The following is a 12768-nucleotide window of genomic DNA, read 5'->3' on the forward strand; positions in this document are numbered from 1 at the left end:
AAAAAAAAAAAAAAATAAAGTATAGACAAAATAAGAAAAAAAAAGAATAAAAAGACAAAAGAACTATAACGATGAAATAATCAAAGAAAAACTCATATACTATTATTGTATATTGTTTACTTGTTATCCCTATATGTTGTAAGTTAAAAAGAAATATTCTGATTAGATTCGAATGAGTTCAACCAAATGAAGGTGTGCTGCCCAAACATCTTTGTTATTTTTGAAAAAGTTTTTCTCTCTCATTTTTTTAAATTTTTATTTATTTATTTTTTTTTATGGCTCAAGTCCTCCATTGAGAAACCCTGGAGCCCAGGATGGAATGTAAAGATTCATTACTCGGGGCCACTAAAATGTATTGTGGAATTCGAATCCACGTTCTGAGCACACTGTTACTCTAGCCCCAAAGTTCTCAGCTCACGTCTTGGAACAAACCACTCAGTGTATGTTCTAACTTCTTCAAGTTTAGGAAATCATATATTCCTCCCTTAGTCACTGCTTAAAAATGTATAGATTTTGGAGCATTAATGATTTCATGATTCTGTGTAACTATTCAGTAATTTTCCTTGATACATATTTTCCTGCTGGAGCAGTAAACTCCTCAACGTACTCCTGGTACTCTGGGACCCCTCCAAGTGTACTTTATTTTATACCTGAATTTTATTATATGCTTACTATGTAGAAAATAAAAAATAAAAATTAATGTAGGTATAGATATGTAGCTTCAAGTGTACCTATATAATTATGCATTCAATATAAGCATGAATCTGCTAAAAAAAAGGAAAGAAAAAAAGTGGAGAATTTTTAAAAAATATAATTTTCAAGAAAGGAAATAAGTAGCTAAAGTCATTGATAGATATTTTTTTAATTAGTCCTTTATAAACTAAAACTTTTTTTTATTCTATTGCCTGGAATTATGAATTATATTTATTTCGAGAAACTAATCTACATCAAAGTATTATATGCATCTCATCTTTTTAAATGTCGATATGGGTACTCACGAACTGCAATAAAACTGAACCATTAAAGCTGATAGACTTTACTCTTTCTCTGAAAGGAATGACGTGAGGACATTACAGTTTAAAATACGAAACTAAATATGGCATTCCAATGGAAAATCTCATTCCATAATTGATTTATTTAAAATTGTAACTAATTTTAAGTTAAGATATAATGAGATAACGATTCCTTACAATAATCACGGAACAAAGACTGACCCCTTCGACTCATGGCAAAACTTGTTCCAACATGAATAAATCATGCGCAGTTTTCCTCAATGCTTTGAGAACAATGGTTTAGTTCTTAGAACATCTTAGGAAGTATTGTCATCGCTTACATTTGTCGAGGAAATAAACAAAACATAACAGTTTTCTTGTTGTTCTCATTCAAATCAGGAATATAATAGCGTTTCAAATTAATTTTCAAGACAATAAAAAAAAAATATAAATAGATAAATAAAAATATCACAAAGATAACCAATTATGAAAAGTCAATTTATTCTCGTTTCAGATTGATAGTGCTACATAACATCTGTCCAGCACATTTGAATATAGATAGATATCGATACCAGAACTGGTCAGGACCTCTTTGGAATCCAAAGCAGGACTTAACCCTGAACTCATCAGTTCGACTCTTATGTGAATCACATTCTTAGTATCTCACGTACGTTTGTGAACCACATCACTGTTCAGGTCTTTCTGGGCTTCCACCTTTTTCGAAAAGAAATACGAGACCAAAAGTGTTATGTGGAGAGGGGAAAAGGTTGAAGAACAAATTAAGAATAAAACTATATTATTTGATTTGACGCGTAGTATCTACTTTATTTTAATGTTTTATGTATTGATGCTTAATTAAATTTTTTTCTTTATTTTTTATTTTTATTTTAATAAAAAAAAAAACTTCTTAACAGTGTTCCTCCGAAATTATTAATTACACTTACATCAAAGTTTTTTATGAAGGAAAATAATAGTTTGTATTTCTTAACGGGTGTACTTAATTCAAAGAAATATTTTGCATTACTTTCAGTGTTTAAGAAAGAAACAAATTCTTATTTCATAAAATATTTACTGATAGCTTAATAGTAATCCTTACGTAGTGTTGGGAGGTATGTACATAGAAGATGGAGTAAGGAGAGGAATTCTAAAAACATTCAAAGAAATCAATGAAGTTTACAAGAATAGGAAAACTTTAGAGGACCTACCGAATTGGAATCCATATCATGTAGAAAGACGAAGGATAAGAAGCCAAGTTGTAAGATATTGGAGAAGGTGGAGTTTTAGATTATAGGTAATTATATTCCTGTAGTAATAGTATGTACTATTTTTATTTGAGCCAACGTTTCGCCCCACATTGCTTGGCTTCGTCAGGGCTGTTTTGACGGAAGTAGAATTATATTCCTGATACAATATATATTCCTGATTTGAATAAAGCAACAAGAAAACTGTGATGTTTTGTTTACTTCCTCGATAGGTGTAAGCGATGACAATAATTTCTAAGAAGATATTCTAAGAACTAAACCATTGTTCTCAATGCTTTTGATAAAACTACACTTGATTTATTCATGTTGGAAGAAGTTTAATTATAGTTTGTGAGTATCCGTATTGTTAATCACTAAATTTAAAACAGAGATGCATACATTACATTGTCGTCAATTTGTTTTGCGAAGTGAGAAAAGGGATAGTCGTAATTCTAGGTTATAGATCAAAAAAGAAAAGTCTTAGTTTATACAGTATTGATTAAAAACTCTACCAATAATTTAAGCTATCTATTACGCACTATTATTATTATTACTATTATACTTATTATAAAAAAAAATTTATGGAAATAAAATTTTTCAAAAAGGAATTAAAACAAAACAAAACATTTTTTTTCATAATTACATAGGTATACTTCAAGGCGCGTATACACAACAGGGGATAAGCCAATATCAATTTTTTTTATTTTCTCCATAGTAAGAATATTATTAAAGGAAAGTAAGAAAATTAATAAAAGGTAATAAAATACAGATGAAATAATAGATTACAGTTGGAACCCCCTCCCCCCCGAGGGTACCAAAAGTACGTTGAGGAGTTCATTGCTCCAGTAAAGATGGCGTAATTGCTTCCTTGGAGGTGGCAAAAGATGTTGCAAAAAAGGAGGTCATTAAGAACTTATCTCGCAGCTCAATACACAACAATACAGGTTAATCGAAGCCTTCAGCTCTATGAAGAAATTTGAATTAAAAAACATTTAAATTATAAGCTGGATAAGATTGATTAATGATATAGAAATGACTTCTCTAAGCAGGATTTTTTTTTTTTTTACTTCAATAGTCAATTGTTGACCCTCCCACTCCGAATAGCCACCGGGAGGTTGATAAACAAAGCTCACTTGCCTGACTAGTTCCCCCTAACAGTTACTAATATTAATACCAATGTAATAACTATGTATTTTTGTCGGTTCCTTGTGGAAATCGACCTAATGGAAAATAAATTATATATCTATCTAAATTAAAGGATGGATACCTGTCATAGTATCCTAGATGTAATTTGGTATACTACACACTAGATATCTTTTCTCCAAGTTTCATGCTTACTCTATCATAACAATAATCTGAAGTTGAGGGTATTTAAACAACAAACATATTTTACAGTGAGAATAAAATGCTAATATAATCATTATGGCTATAATTACTGTTGGGGTTACTTGATACTTTGTTATTTAATCAACTTAACCATTGAATTAGGTTGCCACTCTAATTACACTATAGTACTATCAATATGATCTATTTGGCGATCTGAACGTCTCTTCCTGCAGTCCTCTTAGCTGTTGTTTCCACTCCTTAGGCTGCAGCCAACCTCCAACAGACCAATCTCCAACCCTCTCAGAATAGTTCCACATACACAAGGATGACTCCTGTATGCTGGGATATAATTCGGATCGACGTATCTTTCTATGGAGTTCAGGAATTTGCACAACTAACCAAAGCTCTAGAGAAGTATATCAAACCTAGTATATCACTTGTCATAGGACGAACTGGGAGACTTAAAGAATGTGGGATTCGACGGTCGTGTTGTCCCTTCCTGTGAACTTTAAGAACTTTTAAAAATACAAAATCATGGTAGAACGGAGGAATGGTTGTTATATGATTTTACAGCGCTCTGTAATGTACTGAGAGGTTTTGATTTAAGATCTTGGGTATTTTTTGGAGAAATGTGAATGTGTTATACCCATCATATTTCGAAGCTTGAAAAAAAAGTCAGGTTATTTCTCACGTATTTTTGAGATATGCTCCTAAAAAAAAAAAATAATGTTCCTCAAAATTTTCAGTTTTAAGTTTCAATGTTTGAATCCAAATTAAGAAAAAAATTAAATTAAATTAAAAAAAAAAAGATTAGCCACCAGTTACAAGTCACATTCTGACAATCTTTGGAACCTTTCTGGCATTTCTTCCCCGAATGACAGGGGACTAGATAATTCATACGACTATTTATAAATATAGAGGGAAAATACAAAGTGATAAAATTTGTAATCAATATCATAAAAAAAAACAAAAACTTGAAATAAATAAAATCAAAATTCAGAAAATCAAATGTTTCTTTAACAAGTGGGCCGATACCTGTGCACCAAATCGGGCACAATGTCCAAAATACTGCCCTGAGAAAATAGCTTGATATTGATGAAACTTGGATATATCTTTATCCTTAAATACATCCTTTTACCATTTCGTACAAAGAGCAAATCCCTTATTAAAAATGCGAAGTACGTTCTGAATAAAAGATCTCTTTATTTAGGTATAACTCCAAAAATTTACGTAAATGATCGTTTAAAAGTTAGTCAAATTTCCTTCTAAAAAAAAAAAAAATCATGGAAATGGTACGATTAACGACAAATATAAATTATTATTTATTGTAAAGAACCTTTGCAGAAAGAATAATATAAAATAAAACCCATACAGCAATATATGTAATAATTAATTTAAATAATAAATCAGTATGTAATTTTTTTATGTGTGGTACTTTTTAATCTGAAGACTTAATTCATATCACTTAGCAGATACGAGTGAAAAACCTGAAATCTCTATATAATTATGTTTTCTAAAAGAAACGTTTTATACATTAAAAAAAGTGATACCCAACAAAGAAAAGAGGCAACACTTAAAATGTTCATGGTCAGGATGTTATTGCATTTTGAAATGGTTTTCTATTCTTTCTTTAATCCCAAAAAGACCTAACTGAATTCGTGATGCAAAATTATTAATAGGGGTATTTCAAAATTAGGAATCAGTTACTACATAACTAAAATAAATCCCCAACTATAATTTTCTAAATTTTCTTAAAAAATTGCAGACACACCAGTTTAGGTTTGTACTGATGATATACAATGTAGGTATATCGATTTTTTTCATTTAGCAACAAAAAACCAAGGCTTTATTAGAGCACTAACGTTTTTCGCCACCACAAAGTTTTTGGCCAAATAAAATTTCCCGGCATCCTTGTTGGGCTAATAAAATTTTCTGCAACTTTCTCTACGTAAAAAAATGTCACTACCTCCTTAGAGCAATTTAGTGTGTAGAAAATTTGTTTAACATTTTAATAAAGTGACATTCCGTAGCGGTACCCTTTGCATACGCTTGGAACGCTTTATCTTATATCACTATGCCTTAGGAGCTTATGTTGCGAAATAAACATAATAAAAGTAATTATCAACACAGCTTATAAAACACAATTCCACAAAAAATGTTCACAGTTCCTTATTCCATGTCAACATTTCCCGAATTCAAGTAGAATAGATAAGCTCGCATACATACAGACAAGATAGGTACAGCACACCTCACAGCTACAGTTCAAACCAAATAGAGTAGTTAGTCCAAAACATAGACATGTACCTCATTATATGCGCAACTGTTTGAGTAAAGCACAACTCACAGCAACAATTTAACCAAATAGATTGGTACATCAGTCCAAGACGTAGACATCTACCTCATTATACGTGCAACTATTTTGGAGGGTACAAAATAGGCATAGCACAGCTCAAAGTAACATTCTATCCAAATAGAATGATATACCCCAGCAAAACGCGTAAATACACTTAAACGAAGTAAAAATCGATATTTGTACTCTTATCAAATAGAACCGCAAGCTTAAATAGATCCTTTCTTGTTCGTGCCTCCTACTTTTGGAATTCTTAAATTATTTCTATCCTTAACACCTCTTCCCTGACTTCCATTATAAGGATAGGTAAGTTCGCAGGCATGCAGAAGAGATAAGTTCAAATACATGCAGACTAGGTAAGTTTACATTCATGCAAAAAGAGAGGTATAGCACAGCTCACAACAACTGGCTCAAAACGAATATTACATTAGTCCAAAACATAGACGTGTACCCCTATCATCTGAATGATATATTCAATCTAAAATAACTAAAAACCATTTTTTTGCTTCAAATTATTCTTTTTAAAATTTGATATTTTGCATTTAACACAATTCGGAATTTTAGTAAAACTATGACTGTTATAAAAAAATAAAATTTAAGACATTTTCTTCACTAATCGAATAATCAATATCTAAATTCATACGATAATAATATACATAACATTGGTTTTCCCATAAACCCCTCTCCCCACTCTGAGCGAGCCCTATATAAGCAGCGACTCGGAGGCCCGTCTCCAGTTTGAAGATGGCTACCAGTTGGTGTATATCTTTCTTAGCCCTCTTCGTGGCTGTGTTTGCACACACTCATGATATCCGTAAGTATATTCATGAATGTATTTTTTATATTGTTATTCTGACAAGCGAAATATGTCACAATCAGAATCCATCTAATCACTGAAGGTCATAATTTCGTGCATCCAATCCTATTGAAATTGAATTCGACAAATTAATCTTTACTATATGTGATGCATTAAAAGAAGGATCTTGAAATACATATATTCTTTGTTTACAAGATTATCTTAAGGATTATTTATTTTGATATGAAATGTTCAAGGCACTTGAAGATGATAAAGTTTTGAAAATTATCAAAAGTGCCAAACTAGCAGGAATGATGCCTTCTGCACCTCTTAGACTAAATTATTTAAAAAAATTTAAATTTACCATGCATTTTTAAAATACTAAATAGTCGAACAGCCGACCATGAGATCAAGAAGAGTCTGACCCGGTATGTAACCGGTTTGAATTATTTTTAATAGTCTGTTGAGTGTTATTAGAGCTATGGATACTTTATAATGTTATTTATACAATAGTTTTATATATTATTATTACTGAAGCGTCTATCTGCATAAGGGGGCATATTTGTTCTTATTTATTTCAAATATTGGAATATGGATCCTAACTAAAATTATAGTGCATTATATAATAATAATTCTGTAGGAATACGTTACTTTGCTTCTTAAGAGAAAACATAGCACTAATTACGTTAAAAGGATCATATTATTCTGTGTGGCACATCAGTGGTAGTGAAAGGCGGAATAGAGGTGGGAAGGAAAGCAAAGTATACCTTCTGATTGGTGCCTACAAAATTCAGTTGAAAAATAATTGTAATTTCTCTTGTATTATTATTGTCCTCTCTGTGATGTTAAATAAAAATAACAATACCATTCGTCAAATTTGTATAGCTAGAATGCTTCGTCACGATGTGTAGAGGTAAATTTAATTATAAAGCTATGTATTACTACTTTTCAGATGCAAGTTACCCGACACATTTTTTGAAATTTTTACCAAAGAAGATATTAATTATTAAAAATGATACTTGGTTCTTAGTAACAAATAGAATTTGAATGTGTCGGGTAACTTGCATCTGAAAAGTAGTAATACATAGCTTCTATAAACTTGTATTTATTTGTAATCCTAATTCTCCCATTGTTTTATTTATTAATAGTAAATATTAATTTCAAATCAATGATTATTATATAATAATATATATTATTATTAGATAGTAATATTAATATATTTATACGTATTTATACGATTTATTTTAGTCTAGATTCATATTACATAATAATTAAAATTTTTATAACTTTTTTTCTGCTCTTAGTTCAAGAAAAATTTTGTATTAGGTTCAAAAATAGAAACATTTTTTTAATAGAATTTAAAAACAAAAATAATTGTTTTTTCTATTTTCCTTTTTGAAGTATTTTTTAGTTATTTTCTTCTATTGAACTGCATCAGCCACTGATTATCAGGTATTTATAATTAATTTTAGGAAGTTGTTTAAAATCTCCTTTGCGTACTCATAAACTCGTTCCACTTTTTGAATAAGAAAAAATATTTTAATATATCAAAATCAACATAATGTAATCGTAGCGGCTTTTTATTTCATGTTTACTCTCATGAGGCTAAGGTATAAATTTCAGGCTACTCTGATTCCTGTCAGTGGGTAAAAATGCAGAATATCAAAATCTTCCGCAAAGTAGTCCACTTTCACGTTATTATTATTGAAATTCTCAACAATATTATAAAATTTAATATACTCCTAATTTTTTCTGGTAAATAAAAGTTTTTTAATAAACTGGGAGAGGTAATATAAATATATATGTATGATTAAAATAATACTCGTCGTAAAAGTGGAAACAGCATTGAAATGATGAAAATGATATCATTGAAGATAAATAAAAATTACGCTCGGGTTATCAAACAAGAAAGTGCAGTAATTCAAAACAAACTTTTTTTTCGCGTTTTTTCCTCTGTAGCAATATAATCTTATTTTCACCCAACGACTCTTGTCTTTTAGTTGCTGTTTTTTCATTGTAGCTGATTTTTTTTCTTAAATCCTTTTTTTTTGTTATTGTTTCATATAAATAATAAGCCCACTTGGAGAAATTAACGAATGGTGGAAGAATTCGAAATCTGAATGATTGTGTGATAGGACAATTTTAGAAAAAAAAATTTGTTTTTCTTACTAGAGTGCTAAGTAGATATGCAGATTTCTTTATTGTAGGAAGACAGTCCGGGTGGCCACCCGGACGGTCAATAAAGGTATCAAAATAGTAAAAGAAAACTATTTATTGTTAACCAACGTTTCGCCCCACTTTGCAGGGCTTCGCCAGGGCTAAAGGAATGAAAAAACAAGATAACAATATAGAATTGAAAGAACATTAAAATAAAAATCGTTTTTAAACAATTGTTTTGTCAATAAAGTATATAATAAAGATATAATAATAATATTATTATAAGGAAGTATACATTTAGGTGGACTAGAAGCTAGTTACTAATAAATACAACCAGGGGTGATAAAATTCTAAATACAAATCTATACTAATAAATTTTTAGAAGAATACTCGTTAGAAATAATTATAAATATGGTAAAATGGTAGGTGTAAAAGGTAAAACATAGGGGTGAAGTTAATATGCCATAGGTGAGATATAGTAATATGTAAAAGGGAGATATTAAGAAAATTGATAAAAATAACCAATAAACATAGGAGGAAGTACCTGTCAAATTAAAAGAGAGATGGATATTGAGGAACGGAAAGTCAGGTAGAAAATTTCCCCACTTCTTCCGCTAACCCTTAGGAAGGGTCAGATTTTTTATAATATTTAGATAGGTAATACCTAGGGTTAGCATAAGAAGTGTGGAAATTTTCTACCTGACCTTCCGTTCCGTTGGTTAACAATAAATAGTTTTATTTTACTATTCTGATACCTTTATTGACCGCCACTCGGACTATCTTCCTACAAACTACTTCATAGGTCAACTATCTTCTTCCAAGCAGATTTCTTTAGTGTAAATGTCCTGAAATTAGTTGTACTAAAAAATTAAGAGATGATAAATGAAATATATCGATAAATAAAGAACAAGTGCGAGTGAACTCGTACTTCTTGGAATTAATAATGAGTTCAAAAAGAAAATAAATTAGTAAAATTAAACGAAAAAAAATAAGAAAAAATCCACCTCAAAGGAGTTAATGGAATCAAGACCTGTTTCCAAGAGGCCATGAAATAGAGAAATAAGGACACGCAACAAGGAAAACATCAAAAGGATTGGATGGAGAAAGAGATAAGGAAAAACCCTTCTTAGAATCATCAAAGGGGATCTTTCTAATCTAATGTAAAAGGTCCAGAGCGTCTACAACACCAAAGTCACAAAGAGAAAAGAAAAGAAATAGTTCTTCCAAAGTAAAATATTGGTTCCCTCATTTAAATGTTCAATATAAAGTTTTCCCATCTTATTTAATTAAATATCCTATTATAAAATGTTCTTTTAATTAATTCGATTGAACTGAGCTGCTTGATGCTTCTATTATTGAAAGTAGTTTTTGGTAGGGTTGTGTGTTATGAAACAGTTGCAATTGAATTTAGGGTGATCTTAGAACGGACGAAAGGAAAATTTTTAATTTTAGGGAAATTATGCACAATCTACAGTACTGTCTTTGGTATACGTCCAAATCAATACTTTTTTTGTCAGATTTACAATTATCAAACCAATGTAACGATTTTTAGGAGTAGTCTAAAGCATTAATATAAGTTCCATGTAGAGTTCACAAATACATACTTACTTACTAACAAGAATCATGGCCCACTTATATCTATTGTTCCTCGTCAAAAGCGACAAGGTCAGAACAATTAACTTAATACTCTCGCCTACGCTTCGGGCTGCTTAGACATCGGTCCGAAGCTCATTAGCTACTGAGAGATCCTTACATTATCCTAACCAACAACTTTACTTTCTCATTTCAACTGCTCCTAATCAGTCAGTTCTTAGACTGGTAAATAATAAGTATAATTAATTATACATTATGCATTGTTGCCGTAAGAATCATTCCATTGCGCCATTTATCTAATACACGTATATTCTTTTCCATTGTTTACAAAATAATGAAGCATTGTAAACAAACAAGAAGAAATTAAAATATTTGTAATGACTCAAGGCGTAATACAATGTTAGCGAAGGCTGTTTCTACTTTATTATTTGATGAAGCTTTAATTAATATTTCATAAAGAAAAGAAAATTCAAACCGTTCTCATTTCAGTACTTATGCCTTATCAGTTATATTTGGAGAAGAAGAACATTTTGGAAATATATATGGGCTCTATCCGAAAGTTACCATACCATAAGTTATTAGAGGAAAAAAATGCATCTAACTCCTCGTCAGCCTCCTAGGGACGTTAGCAATGCCATTTATGATTGTATTTGAATTGCATTTCAGAGTGTTTTCTTGCTATTGGAAGGTCATTCGTGAAAGCAGGTTTATGAAGTCGTATTTATTATTGTAGACGTTCCTATAGTTTGCAGCATATTAGAAAGCATAAGGTCTTCCTCAGTAAACGGTCTACCAAAGAGAAATATTATTTTTCAAATTCGACAGGAAATTCTTGAAATTACCGTGTTCAAACAAACAAACTCGTATTTATAAATTTTAAGCTAAGTTCAATTTTTTCGTTATTTTTTTTTCTACATCATCAAGAATATCCCAAGGTTCAATATACACTCCTATATTCTACATAACACATAAACAGCGAAATATACAGCTGACACAACAGTCTTAATAAGGCATACAAATGGTTCACAGAAGTGAATGTAGATGTAACAGTATCTAATAACATTAAACTTTAGGAAACCCGACTAAATCGCATCACTTCACTTTTACATGGCAATTCAGCAATTCCAAAGGGAGACCTTGTACACTACCTCGGACTGATAGACCGACAAAGAAGGACATGGGATCGAAATGAAAACCCTAAACCAAAGGCTAAGATTTATTTTATTATTATTTACAACATTACATTATAAAACGTTTAGTAATTTTTGATCTGAGTTATAATGGAGTGATACAGGCGTGTAGAGAAACAGAACATAGAATTCACTAATTGTCATCTCGATATTGAATTTGATATTTACTCAGTATTTTCACCTTTAGTAGTTTTAAAGTATTTGAAGTTTTGATCTGAGTGGCTAATTTGAACCATCAAACTCAAAAATAGGTCGAGCCATTCGCTCAATGAAAATCGTTACATACCTTCGAACGAACTGACTAAACACATTGTCCTTACCGTTGCTACACTCTCGTATGGAGACCATGCAATGGATTTTAGGAGAAATGGTTGTTTTAATTTAGGTTAAAATCGCGAAATTAATCTTGATAGTTTATTAAATGAAGTTTTGTTCAAAATGTTTCCTTTTTAAAAGCGGTAGATGAGATGTCCAATTTTCCTAATGGACGGAAGCCATTATGGCAGAGATAGAGCTTCTATTAACTAATTAACAGTAACTCAATTAGTATTTAGCTCTTCAAACTTTTATCCTTTCAATTAGTGAGTAGCCGTTAATTAAAGTAAGCAGAAAATAATACAGAAAGAGGAGAACAATAAAAAGAAACAGTGGATAAGAATATTTATTACTTTTTGTCACTTGAAAGGTACTTTGACTTCTACACTGACTTTGCGATATAGAGATTATTGAAATTGGTATTGGTATTTAGTGGGACTTTTTTGTGGACACTTAATTATTGTTTACATTAAGAAAATTCGGAAAAGAAATTCTTTTTCAATGAGGAACATCTGCCTTTTATGAATGGAGCTCTTAAATCGAACCATTCTTAAAAAAAAGATTTAAGTGAATTCGGAAGATCAAGTGTATTTCATTAAAATTTAGAATGAAGGACCATCCAAGGGCAGTTAGGGTCATAGTAAGGCCTAATGAGAAGTTTAGATTGTAAGGTTTAGGATTAAGGCAGGCTTACACGCTTTTTCAATCACAAATGAACTTTTATAATCGTAAAATAAAACTTTTTTTTTTTAATTATTTATTTATTGTAATTTACAACTGTACAAAATAATACAATAAGTAAATATGT

General features: G+C 30.5%; 1 protein-coding gene across 1 annotated transcript in view; it reads left to right on the forward strand.

Annotated features, from left to right (window-relative positions):
• The first annotated feature begins 6619 nt into the window (after positions 1–6619).
• The window catches only part of LOC106687809 (transferrin), an 18642-nt gene continuing 12493 nt past the window's right edge, over positions 6620–12768 (forward strand). The window contains exon 1 of the mRNA XM_014431908.3: positions 6620–6723. Coding sequence (XP_014287394.1) covers positions 6654–6723 — 70 coding nt within the window. The 5' untranslated portion in view covers positions 6620–6653. The remainder of the gene's footprint in view (positions 6724–12768) is intronic.

This window comes from Halyomorpha halys, unplaced genomic scaffold (assembly GCF_000696795.3).
Source record: "Halyomorpha halys isolate HHAL.00 unplaced genomic scaffold, Hhal_1.1 Scaffold1014.1, whole genome shotgun sequence".
Lineage (NCBI taxonomy): Eukaryota > Metazoa > Arthropoda > Insecta > Hemiptera > Pentatomidae > Halyomorpha > Halyomorpha halys.